Raw genomic sequence first — 16717 nt, forward strand, 5'->3', positions numbered from 1 at the left:
AGCGAAGCAAGGACCAGGTTGTGAATGCCAGAGCCCTTGGCCCTTGGAGCTTATATGTGCTAGAGCAGCAGGGCTTGGTTTCAGGGGCATAAAGGGAAAAATCCGAAGCATCCCTGGGCTGGGCCGTTGGCACAGGCCCATCTTTCTTGCACCTGTTGAGCATGTCACTAAACACACCTTCAGAAGTCACTGGGAGGGCACGGCTTACGGTTCAATCCCCTCCCTGGGCCAGTGCCCCAGGGCATCCTGCATCTCGGCCCACCTGGCTCAGCCCTGCAAAGCCCTGCTGCCCTTCCACCTTCCTGGCCAGCCTCGTGGGGCTCCACAGACTCTGGAACCTGAGAACCTGGGTTCCAGGGCACAGCCTGCCACTGTCAGAATATCCTGACCCGAGCAAGCCTCTCTCTGAGCTCAGCCTCAGTACTTGTAAAATGGAAAGGCAAATATTTACATTTCCTCTCAAGACAAGTGAGATCTTATCATGGAAGGGCACTCTGAGCTGTCACAGACAGCTCTCAGAGTCTGTAGCCTTCCTTCTTATCCTCCATGCGTCCTTGGCCCTGCGTCCACCTAGGAACCAAAGCTTTTCTCTTACAGTTCCAGCCTGGTAGCCTTTCCAAGCAAGACCCAAAGGAGCTCCTGTCTGGGATTTCACCATGTGGCCTACGACCACCCTGGGGCTCACTGGGCTTCCCCAGAGCATAGCATGTTTGGATTTTCCACTGTGATCCCAGAATTCTGGAAAGAAGTTCTCAACGTTCTTGATTCTGAAGACTGATTTGGCAGAATGGTGATAATTCAGGTCCCCCTCCTCCCAGGCATGTGTAAGCTGCAAAATCCTAGTTTTACTCCTAGAACCTGGGTTCCTTCTAATTGACCTGTATCCGACTACACTCATTTCTAACTAGTGATGCAGCCTAGGGTGATCACCGGACCCTCGGAGCCCAGCCAACTCATATGTAAAACAAGACATGTGCCTGAGCATAGTTAATAAGACAATGTACCCAAGGTGCCCAGTGTACGGAGGTCAACAGGCACTCATTCTCACCCTGTCCACTAGAAATCCAATACCTCTATGTTCCCTCCCCCATCCATCATTGAGAAAAAACCAGATGTGAGCAGCAGCCACCAGCAACCTAGAAAACCTTACAGACCTGGACCTCCCCATGCCAATGTTCCCCCGAAAGCTTCCCTGATGCATGAAGAACTCAGGGTAGGGGTGGGGGAATGAGCATGGGTCAGGTCCTAGAGATGGAGCTACAGGGAAGACCAGGCTACCAGGACTGGCTCACCAGCAATCCTTGCAGCTCTCCCCTCTCCTCTGTCCTGCTGGCCACAGTAGGCCTACACTGGCGCTGGGAGGGCTGGAGCCCAGACTGGGAAGGCTAGAGCCCAGATTTGCACACGAAGCTAGAGCAATTGAGCATGGCAGATCAGGGAGGTGCTGCCCCTCTGCCCCCAGTATTTGCTGGGCACCAGTTTTGAGCCAAGCACTGTGATCAAAGGACAAAGGGACTATGGGACACTAGCATGCAGGCCTGTGCATGCCCACCCTAGTCTGGGAGTAGGTGTGGCTTGGCAGATAGGTGACAAAGCTCCGTCTCAATGGCCCCGTGCTGGGGGAGGTGTTCTGAGAGACGCCCTCTTTCTGCCCTCCTCTCTACACACATCCCCACACCTCACCTCTGTCCTCCACAGGTGCTAAGGCTTTGGTGGGGATTGGCCAGATAAAGCCCCAGGGGGCTCATGACATGCCCTGGGTCTTATATGTGGAACAATAATACTCTCAGTGGGGGAAATGACATAAGGCCATGGTCATGTCAAGTACTGAGCCAAAAGAAATCCAGAGCTGCGAAATGATGGTGTGTGCCTTAATCCCAGTATTCTGGAGGCAGAGGCAGGGGGATCTCTGTGAATTCAAGGCCAACTTGTTCTACAGAGAGAGAGTTCCAGGACAGCCAAGGCTAAAGAGAGAAACCCTGTCTGGGAAAACAAAAACAAAACAAAACAAAACAAAAAAACATAAGGAGAGGAAGCCAGGACCAGAAGAGGGAATCTTCAGAGAAATGGCACATAATATCTCAAAACAATCACCTTCATTTTGTGCCTAGGGTCATCCAAACCACAAACCCATGACTGAAGGCTTTCCTGGTGGTTCCTTGAAACATATACACATCCTTTCACTCACAAAACAGAAGTGGGAAGCCCAGTGCATTCTGGGTAGAAGCAGCTCTCTTGGAATGTCTGCCCTATGTTGAACACGGAGAGCTTCTCTTGGGACAGTTTTGTTTATTTACTAGAGCCATTCTAGTAAAGAGATCTTGAGGCTTAAGAGGTTGTTTTTTTTTGTTTTTTTTTTTGTTTTGTTTTGTTTTGTTTTGTTTAGTTTTGTTTTGTTTTGTTTTGTTTTTGCCAGGGACAGGGGCGGGTTGGTAACTCATGCCTTTAATCCCAGATCTTGAAAGGCAGAGGCAGGCAGATCTCTGTGCGTTCCAAGCCAGCCTGGTCTACAAAGCGAGTTCCTAAGACAGTCAAGGGCTGTTACAGAGAAACTCTGTCTCGAGAGAAAAAAAAAGAAAAGAAAGGAAGGAAGGAAAGAAGGAAGGAAGGAAGGAAGGAAGGAAGGAAGGAAGGAAGGAAGAAAAAAAGAGAAATAAAAAGAAAGGTTGTGTTTCCCTCCTGAGATCCAGCAGCTCAAAATTTATGGGCACAGAGGCCAGTGCTCTAGGCTTGACCTCAAACCTCATGACCTCAGCTTTCTGTACATTGTTTTATATGGTGTCTCAGCCACCCACAGTTGATGGCTCACCAGAACAGTAGCAGGGTCTTAGGGACACAATGCATGCTTCAATCCAGCTCCCTTCTGTCCCTGTGTGATTAATACCTTGGTTTGTGTGACCCTCTCCTAACAGGTACTCAACAAGTCATGGCATGGTCCCCAAAGGCCAGTCTTGTACCCTCCAACTAGTTAAATTCAAATTAATATAATTGTAAATTCTATGATAAGCCCAGATCAAACAAGGAAAATGTTCTGGTTTCAATGTATATCCTATGACTTTATTAAATCAGAATCGCCGATACTTCACAGAATCTTCAACCTATAGATAAGAAACTTCAGGGAGACACAAGGAAGAACTTCACCAATTGAGATTGTTTAGTCCCTGAGGTAAGAGGGCCAACAAAGAGTTATTTCCCTGGGCACAGGTAAAAGACAAGTGTCCACAAGGAGGTGACAACTGAACACCAGTCCCACACTCCCCTGCAGTCCTGTACACACACAACTTTTGTCCTTGGTGACCCTGCTTCCTTTGGCCACCTGCCCAAGCATGGCTTTGAGGAGTAAAGCCAGATGCTGTCAGGCATGGAGCAGGAATGGAGGGCGTGTTTCTTCAGAGCTTTCTGAATGAAGGAGGCAAAGCCGTACCATTCAACCTGGGATTACAGATCTTGAGGCCTCTGTCACTGGCAGCCCCAACCTGGGGAGCAGTGTGGGAAAATATCTTGCCTTCCCTGGTCAGGTGGGTTCCCTGGCCCTACTGGGTCACCTAATCTCAATTGCCCCATGGCCTGAGTCACTGAGGGAGCTGGAGCAAGCAGAGAGATCAGGAATCCTGCAGGGAAGAGGCCAGTGTTCAAGGAGGCCTGTGAGCAGGGAGGAAGGAAGGGCTCTTCCAGCCAGGGCCAGAAAAGGTCACGGATCAGCTAGCTCAATCTTCTGCCCTGGCAGGTGCCAGCAGGGGCTTTAAACCCTTCCTGCTCCACAGACAAATACTTTTGCTGAAGCTTTCAGACAAAAGGGACAGAAGCCAGGCTATCGCATGCACAGCAGCCCTGCCCTTGCAGCTGGCCTTCCCTCCCCACCCACTGAAGCCCTTGATTAGGAGTGCCTCATGGGAAAGATCCTGGTCTGTAAGTTACTTTGAGCTCAAAGACAGACAGGATAAAACTACATCGCTCAGTTTCTAGGCCCTAACTTCAACGGAGCTACTTTTGGCTCTGTCGTTAACTCGTTGTGGCTTTCAGACACATGTGTCCCTTCAGACACCCCACCACCACCAGCAGCAGCTGCTGCCGCCTTTCCCTCCTGTGAAGTAACAGTTTGGGCTGACCACCTACCAGTTTCTCTTTCTCTGTGGATTGCATAACCCAATGAGGGTCTTGGGCTTTGGGGCAACATTTTTTGGATCCTATATCCAGTTCTGTATCCCTAAAAAGTTACTTAACCACTCTGTGTCTTATTTTCCTCGTTTGCAAATGGGGTTGCTGGAGAGACTGGGTTAGCCGCTCAGAGAGTCCAAGTGCCTACACTCTCATCTCCAAAAGTGTTAAAGTGCATGAGGAGACGCTGAAGGAAAAGCTCAGGGGTGTTGGGAGTGTGGGGAGTGTTGTTTGCCAAGTCAAGGTGCTGTGTCCCTGGATTGGAAATAAAATTTGGTTCAGAATCTCTGCTTGTGTCCTCCATCCTTGGCTCAACCTTCCCAAGTCCTCTCGGGAGCCCTGCTGAGCACACAGACTCCTGCCCAGAGTGCTCAGCCACATTGGGGCGGGGGGGGGGGGGCTTAGACTAGGCACGGCCTGTGGAGAAGATGGAATGGGGAAGACATAGCTGGGCCTCCATCTTTTACATGTCAGTGAGGAGTGGGGTCCAGGCTGGGGAGGAGCTGCAGGGAGCTGAGAAGGAAAAAAGATTACCTAGGAGACAGGAAGGGGGAGGGGGACTTCAGGAGGAGCGGGATAAGGCTTGAAAAACCCTGGTCACCACTCATCTGTCCCTAACAAGGGACATGCAAGAGAACTAGGAGCCTCCATTGCCTGAGTTAGAAAATGGAGAGCTCTGAGTCCTTGTTGAATCCCAGAGCAAATTAATATATCCATAAAGCACACAATCCGATGACATGTGTGTCTGTAGTGGTGGCTAAATGAGGGGGGCTAGGGGAGAAATCACTTGAGGTGTGTACAGAGAATCCAAAGGTCCATGAAAGGAAAGAAAGGGGGCTGGAAGAGGGTTCCCTAAGTCACACGCTTTCCGTGTCCCCCTAACAGCCGCACTTTCTACAAAGGAAGAAACTAGGCTGAAAGGTCAGGACTCTGCCCAAGTTCATACAGCTAATCATGGCCGAAGGTGAGATCTAACCAAAGCCTGGCTGGTCTGAAGGCAGGAGTGTAGTTGTCCACTGACCATGCTAGGCCAGCACCCGAGATGGGAGTGCTGCCCAGATGACCAGTCCAGTCCCCAGGGAGATAGACTGGAGTCACAGGCAGCTTGCTGTAGTTGCTGTTTATTGAGATACACCACGGGCACAGACAGGGACTGGGAAATGAGGTGACAAGCTGAGGAGGGTGGAGGTCTCTGGAAACCATGCCTGCCTCTTCTCTCCTCCTCCAGCTTGCCCTGAACTCAGAGCAGATCTGCTAAGGGGAGAGTAGAAATGGACATCCTACCTCCTCTAAATGGTCAAGTCACCCCCAAGTCATCCAGCTGGTAACCCTAACCTCCCTCCCATCCCACTGCATGGCCAAGGATAAAATCTGAGTAAATTTGAGCCCTTTCCCAAATGCAATTCGTATGTAAATTGTGCACTACGAATACTCAGCCTCCCCGGTCCTGAGAAGGCCTGACGATGGTCCAACACCACCAAAGCCTTGCTGCTAGTATCTCCTGCTAGAGGTCTTGACCGTGGTGGTTTTCCGCAGGATGGAGGTGCCCCCGGAGACCTGCCCGCCCTTGGCAGTGCCGTAGTTCACGTTAGCACTGAAGCCGCCCTTGCTGGCCCCGCTAGCCCCGCCTAGAGAGAGGCCGCTCCCGAAGCCTGCAGCGCCGCCTCCGACCACCGAGGTAGAGCTGCCGGTCACGGCTGCAAGGCAAAAGCTCTGCCTTAGTAGAACTGTCGAGCCAGGAAGGGGCAGGGGGAGCCCAGAAACTCCCAAAGAACGGGAGCAGTGTAACGCGGCAAAACCGCTAAAAGTTTGCACTGACTCTTCAAGAAAGGCCCCTTAGGACCTGGACCAGAGGCATGGGTCAGTAGGGGCGGGGAGGGGCGGGGAAGATGGCAGATACTTACAGATACTGACAGCACTGGGACACTCTCCAGACATCCTAGGGGAAACAAAAGCCCAGAGTGGTCAGAGGTCTTGAAACCCATGTTTAAACCTTCCCTCAGCCCTTGCCTCTATGTGCAACCAGCTCTGTGTCAGGGCCTGGGGACAAGACACGGAGATGTGAGTAGCAGGAATATGCAACAATCCAGGACTCAAGGCCTCCCAGCAGAGCCTAAAGGCCTTTCTGCAGGAGGCTTTGAAGTCTCCAGCTCATCCCCTGTAAGGATACTGACAGTACCCTGCATCTAAGGACAGAAGAGCCTTTTGTCTTTCCAAGGAAGAGTTGAGCCTGACCTGGCAGAGCAAACCTTCTTACTAAGCCACCACACCCCAAAGGATATGGATGCTCAATGATTCAGAAAGTGAACAGCAGAAAAAGGGGTAGCTGAGGAGTCACCCTAGAGCAGCACCCACAAACACCAGGTCTCCCCACACTGCACAGAGGGGCTGCCACCTGCTCTCCTCGCTCTCCAGCAGCTTGCGGTAGGTGGCGATCTCCACATCCAGGGCCAACTTGACATTCATGAGAGACTGGTAGTCACGCAGCAGCCGGGCCAGGTCCTCCTTGGCCTGGTGCAGGGCTGTGTCTAGATCTCCAAGCTTTTTCTTAGCGTCCTTGAGCGCCATCTCCCCACGCTGCTCTGCTTCTGCAATGGCTGTCTGCAGCTGCTGGCACTGCCCACAGGAAAAAAATGGTACTGGGAATACCTTTCAGGGGGTGCCATTCATCCCTTTTCTTTCAAGCCAGGAGGCCCACACCCTACCCAACCAACTTGGGAGAAACAGAAGGAAACATTGTAACTGAAAAGGAAACAATAGAACCGAGGAAATGACAATTCCTCCTGCAGATCCTCCTGGGCTTTGGAAGAAGTAAAATGAACAACAAAACCATCCAAGTGACTTGTTTATCTACAGAAAAGTCACAGTCTGGCCATAACTACATAGAGTCCCCATCAAAGAACTCTCTGCCTTGCCCCAGACATCCTGGAGATGGGATAGACCCAGATGCTCTAGCACTTCCGCACTCTGTGACCTTCAGGAAGTCCCTTCGCCTTCTGAACCCCAGTCACTTGTCCAGCTCCGTCTCAGAAGAATCAGGTTGATCCTGATGGGTCAGACTTTGAGTTTTCCAGGCTGACTCGGTACCCACCTGCTTCTTGGTTGCGTCCACTTCACCTTGCAGTCTCTGGATAGTGCGGGTGAGTTCTGCGATCTCGTTTTTGGTGTCTCGAAGGCTGTCCCCATGCTTCCCAGCTGTCACCTGCAGCTCCTCATACTGGAAGGCAAAAAGGTGTCAATAACTATCAAGAGCCCTGACCTGCTGAGTAGATGTTGGCCTCAGAAACCACCCTCTGCTGAAAGTCCCAAAGTTCCAAGGGCCCAGTGGGCCAGGCTTCTTTAGGGGAGGAGGTCCAACCATCACCTGTACAGCCAAGCTAGCCCTCTGCTCACCTTGGCATGGTACCAGGACTCAGCTTCAGCCCGGCTCCTCTGGGCAATCAGCTCGTACTGGGCTTTGACCTCAGCAATGATGCTGTCCAAGTCCAGGCTGCGATTGTTGTCCATAGACAGCACCACGTTGGTGTCAGACACATGGGTCTGCACTTGGCTCAGCTCCTGAAGAAACAAGTCAGCTGCCACCAGAGTCCTGCTCCAAGCCTTGGACAGAATCCAGGGATGGAGAGCAGGATTCTTGCATGGTCTCAGAGGGACAGAACACTAGAGGACACTCTAGACTCTACCACTGAAAAAAGAGCATTCTTCTCCTGGATGGCATAGGCATTCATCCCCACTGTTGGTCCACAGGCCTGATGAGAGAGCTTGGGGATGAAGGGAGTGTCCCCTCCAGCCCTGTGCCTCCCTGGCTCTATGCTAGCCCATTTACTGGTTTCAGTGAAGGCTACTTCTGTGCCCCCAGGGCAGGCAGCTTGCTCAGAGCCACCTGCACCACCATCCATGGTGACTCTGACGATAAGGGAGGAGAGAGGCTTGGAAGTAAAGATCCCCTACCAGAGTACCAGGTACACAGGGAAAGAGGGTGACACTGAAACCAGCAGTGACAAAGCCCTAATGGCTTCGGACAGTTACTGCCCTAGGCTATGATGTTCCCAGGATGTCCTTGCATTTCTAGGGTCACGGCCTTTTTAAAAGATGCCTTAATGTTTGTGATCTGTTCACTGTGTCACAACTTCATTGGTTCCCAGAGAACTCTGCCTCTGTGGCCCCTTGGCTCCCTGGAGTTAGCTTGGCTACCAGACCACCCTCAACTATGGCTGAAAAACCCTTTGCACTCCGGATCCTCCTCGTAGACCCCCTGCTGAGCACGGAGGCTCCCCACCCCACCCCACCCCCCAGCCCTCACAGCACTCAGGAGTCCCTGGCCAAAGGAGTTCTGTAATTTGAAACCAGCCTAGGCTACCTAGTAAGCTTCCAAGCAGCCTGGGCTACAGTATGAGTCTGTGTCTTAAAAAAAAAAAAAAGAAAAGGCCTTCCATAGTCTCACTGCCTCTCTGGCATCTCTCACGCACAACCCAGGGGACTGTGGCAGACAGAGAGAGTGGTAGCAACACTCTTCCCTTCCTGAGCAGCCGGTGTGGTCGGTCACCAGCTTGGTCATGCAGCATCAGGATGAATTAGAATTCAGGACAGTTCTTTTTCCAGTTCCACAAAGAGATGACGTCAAAACGCAGTACGGAAAGCCCTTGTTAGCCCCTGGGGAGCCTGACCTCAGAACCTGAGATGACTCAGGCCAAAAAAAGAGCTAATGGAGAGAGAGAGAGATGGAGATGGAGGCCAAAACTACATCTAACTGACAGCTTGGGTTGTTGGCTGTGCTCTAAGCACAAGGGTGGGGAGAAGTAGGTTGCTGAAACTGGGAAAGAGAAGTGGCAGAAGCTGGGGGGAAAGCTACTCCCGGCCTGCTGTGTACCATCTGGGTACCAAGTTACTGAGTGTCAAAGAACCTGGTGATCTTTGTGTGTCTTCATGGCGTACAGTGGCCGTCAGGTTTCAGATCAGACACAGGAATGGTGGGTGCTCAGGAAGTCTACTCATCTGCTCGGATTCCTCTGAAGGTTAAAGGCTCGAAGGCCTCCCCTTGTACTGGCTGACTTCTCACAGCCCTGTGTGCCTGTTTTACTCTGGGACCCATAACCAGCATCACCTCTCAGCTCCAGCCCCCCAAACCCCACCTTCGGGCCACCACAGAGCAGCATGTGGCCTGAGTAGAGCCAACCTGGAATTTGCAAAGCAACAAGACAGAAGCCTCAGTGGTCCACTGGCAACAGGACAGAGACCCCCACCCAATAGCGGCCTCAGTGGTCCGCTGGCAACAGGACAGAGACCCCCACCCAATAGCGGCCTCAGTGGTCCGCTGGCAACAGGACAGAGACCCCCACCCAATAGCGGCCTCAGTGGTCCGCTGGCAACAGGACAGAGACCCCCACCCAATAGCGGCCTCAGTGGTCCGCTGGCAACAGGACAGAGACCCCACCCAGTAGCGGCCTCAGTGGTCCGCTGGTGTCATGACATACCACGGAGAGAAAGGTCCAGGTATTTAGTGAAGCCCAACTAGGGAAAATGAACAGGAAGAGCCTCTAGGCAAGGAAAGCGTGTGTCTCCTCAGACATCAGAGACTAAGGTGGAGGACAGTGGAGGTGTCCAGGCAAAGGAGCCAGAGAGGCAGAAGTGGTGTCACTACGGAGAGCTGTGTCCTTAGATGTCCCCCAAGCTAGAGAGGGGACTCAAAAGTTGTCTTTATGCCAGTGAGACTTTCAGTGAGAACCAGCTTGCCCTGTTAAATCTAAAGGAAACCTAGAGGGCTAGCTGGTTCTGAAGTCCAGCTCTTCTTAGGATTCATTGCAGGTCTCCTCAGAGGGCCTCCCTTCCTGCCTTCCAGAAGAGCCCCCACCACAGCCTTCCTGTGTGCCTTGACTTCTTAAGCCTGTCCCAACAGGATTTTCCTCATTTAAGAATCCAGCCCCAAGGGCAGGAACTTTGTCTTAATTGTTATGTGGGAGGAACCCCACAAATGCTTCTTAAGTGAGCAAGGCAAAGTTAAGAGAAAAGGATACTGGGTGAGCCAGCCTTGTGCTTTGGATAGGGCGAAGACAAACCTGTATCGCTGAAAACAGACAACTGAGCCTAAGAGTGGATAGGGAAGCCCTAACTCCTGAGTGACCACCAGTGAATCCCATCAGAGACAAAGGAAACTCCCAGAATCCTTTATGGTGAGCTCCACCTGGCTCACCAGATGGAAGTGAGCAGAAGAGCCCAGCAGGGCAGGGAATACAAGAAAAGGGAAATGACACCATGTTAATGCCTTCAGAAGACTCTAAAGACTCAACTGCTGTGTCATCTGCCTCGGTCTCATCACAGAGAGCAGGCTTCCTACTGGAAATAGAAACCCAAGATAGAGTTGGGACATGTAAAAGAGGCCTTGACATAGGCAACCTCACAGTCTGTGGGGGGCAAGGAGCAGATACTAGGAGGCCATGGAGAAGGCCAAGGAAATGAACATGGAGCCATCCCATAAAAACAATGATGAGAGAACAGAGCCCAATCCTCTGCTCCTCAGAGGGAAGAGGACAGGATGCAAATTAAGGAATTATAGACATGGGAGGAGGCCCGGAGCCACCAAGAATTGCCTGAGGAAACATGAAGCCAAGTAGGTTTCACTTCACACATCAGTGTATTACTGGAGAGCGCTAAAAGCTTACTTACCGTGGACACTGTCTGATCACCCTTCCAGAAGTCCCAAAAATAAGACAACAGAGACTGGGGACAGCACTCAGGCAGTCCATGTTTGTTATGCAAGCATGAGTTCAGATCCAAGCAACTATGCAAAATGCTTAGCATCTTGGTGTGTGCCTTGTAACACCATTGGGGAAAAGGGAAACGGGTAGATTCCCAAGACTCGTTGGCCAACCAGTGAAGTACAGGCTCAGTGAAAGGTCTTATCTCAAAAGACTGTGGTAGGGCGTGCTGGAAGAAGATGCCCACAGTCGACTCTTGAATTTGTTTAAAATTTCAGTAAACACCAGGTGTGATGGATCATGCCTATAATCTCAAGACGTGTGGGGCAAGCTGAGGCAGGAGGATTGCTGTGAGTTTCAAACCAGGATGGATTGTATAGCAAGGCCTTGTTTGAAAAACAAGGAACTCAGTGGTACAGCACTTGCCTAGCCCTGTTCCATTCCCAACAGCGCATGCGTGTGCGCACACACACACTTTGATCAGCTGCCTGACTATTGGAGAAAAGTAGGCGCATATCACTCTTGGAAACATCCATGTGAGACTTTCCAGAAACTGTCTAGGCAGCCCGAATGATGAAGTGGTATCTGAAACAGCACAGAGGCCAAAGGACACTGGGTGCTTGACTAGATGTCTGTGTGCCTTCCCGTCCGGCTGTCTCCTGAGAAACCTGCTTCCTGACTTCTCCTATTCCTCAGGTTTCTTCATTGTCACAAGATTCAAGCTACCTTGTTTGGTTTTGGTTGGTTTTGGTTTGGTTTTGTGAGACAGGATTTGTCTGTGTAGCCCTGGCTGTCCAGGAACTTGCTCTGTAGACCAAGCTGGCCTCAAACTAAGAGATCGCCTGCCTCTGTCTCCCAAGTGCTGGGATTAAAGGTGTGTGTCATCACCACTGGCCCTAGTCACCTGTTAACAGAGCCCTCAATAGGGCAGCACCTGACCTCATAGGAAGAGAGTACCCTGCAACCATGACGCCTGTCCAGATGGCACAGGAGAGGACTTTACCCTGGATGGAAGGTTAGCTGTGTCGTCCCTACTGATGCTAGGAACATCTGCTTCTCTAATGAATTCCCACTAAGCCCAACCCTCTGGTCCCAGTCTCCAAGGCTCCCTGTCTCCTGAGTCTGGTCCTAGATTCACTGAATTACCTACTACCCTACCTCAGCAACCCTAGCACAGTTTGCCCATCCCTGCTGTTCTAACACCTGCCCCATTACAAGCTGATCGGGCCAAGGGCACTGCCTCTGACTAGTTCTGTGGCCAAGGATGAGCTACTGTGTACCACAGTACCATTGGTTCTCAAATGGGCACAACAATAGCACTTACGTTACAGAGCAACTGAAATAATTATGCACAAAGGTGGCCCAGAGCCTAACCCTGTTGAAACATCTACTGTAGAGGCATAATATTCATTAAAGGGGTGGGTCCCAACTTTTGTTTTCTTCATTGAGTCAGTATCTTTCTCTGTTACCCTGGCTGCCCTATAACGTCTACATAGACCAGGATGACCTCAAATTCACACCATGTCTCTGCCTCCAAATGCTAGGATTAAAGGCTTGTGCCACCAAGCCCTGCCCCATCCTGTAGGCCCCAAACTTTTACCAATTTAGTTACACCGGTGAGTTCACACCACCATGAGGACTCTCCAGTAATACACAGATGTATATAAATCCTGCCTGTCCATTCATCTTCTCACCATCTCAAAGAGATGCTGCAGGAAGTCAATCTCCTGGGTCAGGGTGTCCACTTTGCCGTGCAGGTCCATTCTGCCCATATACGCAGCATCTACATCCTGAGGAGAGGTAGAGAGCAGGCAGAAAGCTCAAACCAGACCCACCTCTGCAGACCCACCTCGACCCCTCGCAGCCAAAGGACTACCTCCCCCAGCTTAGCCACCCCACACACCTTCTTGAGCAACACAAATTCGTTCTCCAAGGCAGTGCGCTTGTTGATTTCATCCTCATACCTGTAATACAAGGAAGGCTCAGACCAGCTCAGTCCAGTTCTGTCTTTTAGGCTCACCTGACTCCCACCACCCAGAAGCGTCTTTGAGGGACAGTTCTTTAATGTGGTCAGACAGTGAAGACACTGGGGTGATGTCTTTGTTTAAACACTTCCTTCCCCCACTTGAAGAAAGGGACGCCGAACTTGCACAATATTATAGCACTGTGGGACTGCCATCCCTTTGGACCTGCGCCCTTGGAGGTTCTACCAAACAGAACAGCTGTGCCAACCCTGGTTAACCTCTGTCTCCACTTTCAACAACATGTTCATTTGAAACAATCAATCCCGCCCAGCCACTTCTGCTGAAACTAAGGCTTAGAAATTGCCAATGTAAAGTTATAGGAAAATTTTTTGTTGTTTTGTTTGTTTGTTGTTTTTGAGACAGTGTTTCTCTGTGTAGCTCTGGCTGTCCTGGAACTTGCTCTGTAGACCAGACTGACCTTGAACTCAGAGATCTGTCTGCTTCTACCTGAGAAAAGTTATTTTAAAATACACTTTAGTGTAATAAATATATATATTGCTAATCATGTTGAAGAAAGGTCATTTGGATCTCAATTCAAACCCTCATTTTTTAAAAATTTATATTTATGGAGCAGTTGAAAATTCCAGACTAGGTATTCCATGGGGCTGAGGGATTAGTACTCTGAACATTTTAGATATGATTGCAACATTGTGTCTCAGTTTTGTTAGGTCTGGTTAGGCAAATGAGCTATATAAAGATTTATATTTGAATTAAGATTATGAGGGTATAAAAAATTTGTGACACGGGCATAGGAACATCCGATGTTGATTTCTCAAGAAGGGGGTTTGGAATTCCACCAAACGTGAGAAAGAACACGGTGCTCCAGTGACTTTCCTCAGTCGCTAGAGAATAGTCGAGGTATGTCCCCGCACCTCAGATGTTTTTCTGAAGAGAATAGCATTGTTGCACTTGCACTTTCTATAACCTCGAGCGTACTGGGCTGGGAAGAGCCTTTTCAGTGGAACTGTAAACTCAATTGTTATGACTGTAGTAATAAAAAACGAGGCTTGTGCTTGATGGCCCCAGGCCCCTAGTTTCCCGTGTCGGTTATTGGCTTTACTCAGGAGAGGTGGTTTGGCCAAACTCTCACATACGCCTAGTAAACATATTTGTGAATAAAGTTCCAAGAGCACTAGACTTGTTTTGGAGACAAAAAGGGAGGAGGTAGGAAAAGAGAGACAAAATGAGATTGGCTAAGCTGAGTGTGGGTAACAAGAGTATGGGATTCAGGACACTATTCTCCCTACCTTGTGAAAAAAACTTTTTAAAACTGTGAGACTAAGCGAGGTGACTCACACATGTAATCCCAGAGACTGAGGCAGGAGAATCACCAAGAGTTCAAAGTTAGCCTGGGTGAGGCCCTGTCTCAAAAAGACAAAAATAATAGTAGTAGTAGCAATAACAAAATAAATGGATGAAAAAGATCATAAACAAACAAGGCAATGCCCAAGCCCCCACCGGGGTAGCTCTCCCTGGAAGGGCTGGGTCGGTGACATCTTTTCCACACTGTCATGTGTGTCCCGCAGGGAGCCTGTATGTTCTCACTTGTTCTTGAAGTCCTCCAGATTGTCTTGCACGTTCCTCAGCTCCATATCCAGCCTCCCACGCTCACTCTGCTTGGCATCCAGCTGCCTTCTCAGGTTGCTCAGGTAAGTCTCAAAGAGAGGCTCCAGGTTCCTGGTGACCCCTGTATTCTGACTCTGCTCCTGCAGCAGGGCCCACTTGGTCTCCAGCACCTTGTTCTGCTGCTCCAGGAAGCGCACCTGGCCAGGGAAAGGAAGATAGGGGGTCAGCACCCAGGAAGCAGCATCCAGCGCACCAGGGGCCAGCAGTATTACCCATTTCTCATGGGGAGGGAACAACCCTGCTCAAATGACAATCCGAGCAGATGGAAAGGAAAGAGTTAAAAAACACAGGCCCCTGTGCTCCTGTTCTGTGTGCTAGTCACCTGAGCCTAAGCACTTGGTTCTCTGTCTCACTTTCCCACTTGTTCTGAGTAAAACTGGATGATGTCAGTGTTTATGAGACTGATCCCACATCAAAGTGGACTGTTAAAATCATCAGAGAGACAGATGGGACTGGAGAGATGGTTCAGCAGTTAAGAGCACTGGCTGATCTTCTAGAGGACCCAAATTCACCCACACAGAGGCTCACAAAAGAACCAAAAGTCACCGGGGGAGAGGGTGAGAAGTGGGCGTCCCTTGCCTCACCTTCTGTTATGCAGGTCCTACCTCCACAGCAACCCAGGCCGAGTCACATGACCGGGAGCCCTGTAGCAGGTGCACTTTGGGGCTCTGCAGCCTACTTCAGTCACACCTCTGTTTGCAAGCACCTGTGTGGTCCTCTCAGCCTCAGTTTACATATGGTAAAAATGTAAAGAATCACCTACACTGACTCCGCATGAGAAGGGGACAGGGCCCTTCTGTGTCAAAAGTTCAAATCATGGAGCCAATGAGTTATGCCTCATACCTTCACCGTGACCCCAGTGCCTAGGCTCAGAGCCAGGGAACACAGTGCTGACAGAGTAAAGCAAGAAATGCTAGACAGTAGCACCAGAGTGGTCGCAGAGTGTCACAGTCAAACTGTGGCAGCCACCCTCCTCCCTGTGCATCCCAAACAGAGCTTCTTGGCTGGAACAGGGAACCAGAAGAGGAGAAGCAATGAAGGGTTCATCCTGTACCCCATGTTCTGAGTGTAACCAAACCCAAGACTTCGCCAACTGGAGACGACAGACAGGATCCCAAGGCCGTAATTCATAGGATTCCTAAGCTGTGCATGGTTGCCCACAGCTATAAAATGACACGAGTCTTTAAAGGCCACCTCCCTAGCAGGAACACTGAGGACCACACGTGTTCGAATTATAAGGTCAGGCTGCTGCTTATCCAACACAGTCAGGTGGGCTGGACCCGTCATCGCCCGAGGCACTCTCACAGAAACGCCAGCCATCAGGATTCAACCCCAAACCCAGGTAGGCAGAAACCACAGTCACCCGCACCCTGCCTGCCTAGTGCACCCGGATGACATTCCCTTTGCCCTGACCACCCTCCACTGGAGATTCAGCTTCCACCAGCCCCCTACACACACACAGTTTGCCCCACCCACCTTGTCAATGAAGGAGGCAAAATTGTTGTTGAGGGTCTTGATCTGCTCGCGCTCCTGCGTGCGCACCCGCTGGATCTCGGGGTCTATCTCCACATTGAGAGGTGTCAGCAGACTCTGGTTGACGGTGACTTCCTGGATCCCCCCAGGAGGACAGACTGGCCCAAATGTCTGCCGTCCAGCCCCTAGGCCCACGTAAGCCCCACTGCCAAAACCTCCTAGCGCCCGGCCAGAAGAGGCCCCACCAGCCACACTGACAGAGATGCCCTTGCCTCCCAAATTATAGAGGCTTCGGCTGCCAAAGCCTCCAGAGCCGGGGCAAGAGCGGACCCCACCACCGCTGCCACTACTCCTGGACATGGTGACTGAGCTGTAGCTGGTTCGCATGCGACTCCCGCCCCCTCCGCTGGCTGAGTTAGAGCTGAAGCCTCCTTTCGTGGAGTAAGTCTGGCGGGACACAGAGGACCGCATGACTGAGAGCAAGTGAGGAAGCTGGGAGCAGGAGGGAACAGACAAGTAAGCAAGCACAGTGAGCTGATGAGCTCCCAGGGGCCTTTTTATCTTTTCCCAGCTGGGTTGGCCCTGGGTTCTACACATTCCTGCTGTGATTACCACAGGTGAGAGGGAGGGGCCTTGCGGGCCTGGAGGGGAGCCCCTTTCACTGATGCATGGGAGGGCCTCGCCCAGCCATCCCCGGGACTGGAGAGCTGCACCTAAGCAGAGACTATTTGGGGCGGGAAG

General features: G+C 51.1%; 1 protein-coding gene across 1 annotated transcript; it reads right to left on the minus strand.

Moving 5' to 3' along the window:
• Positions 1-5642: 5642 nt before the first annotated feature.
• On the minus strand, positions 5643-16447 carry Krt79 (keratin 79). Its single transcript, XM_050130604.1, has 9 exons — positions 15980-16447; positions 14423-14640; positions 12757-12817; positions 12548-12643; positions 7552-7716; positions 7250-7375; positions 6554-6774; positions 6063-6097; positions 5643-5855 (listed from the first exon to the last, which is right to left on the minus strand). The coding sequence occupies exons 1-9, from the start codon at positions 16445-16447 to the stop codon at positions 5650-5652; spliced, it is 1596 nt and encodes a 531-aa protein (XP_049986561.1). The 3' UTR covers positions 5643-5649.
• Between the last annotated feature and the right edge of the window lie 270 nt (positions 16448-16717).

The sequence above is a fragment of the Alexandromys fortis genome, unplaced genomic scaffold, assembly GCF_014885135.2.
Source record: "Alexandromys fortis isolate MF-2015 unplaced genomic scaffold, M_Fortis_MF-2015_v1.1 scaffold_348, whole genome shotgun sequence".
Taxonomy (NCBI): domain Eukaryota; kingdom Metazoa; phylum Chordata; class Mammalia; order Rodentia; family Cricetidae; genus Alexandromys; species Alexandromys fortis.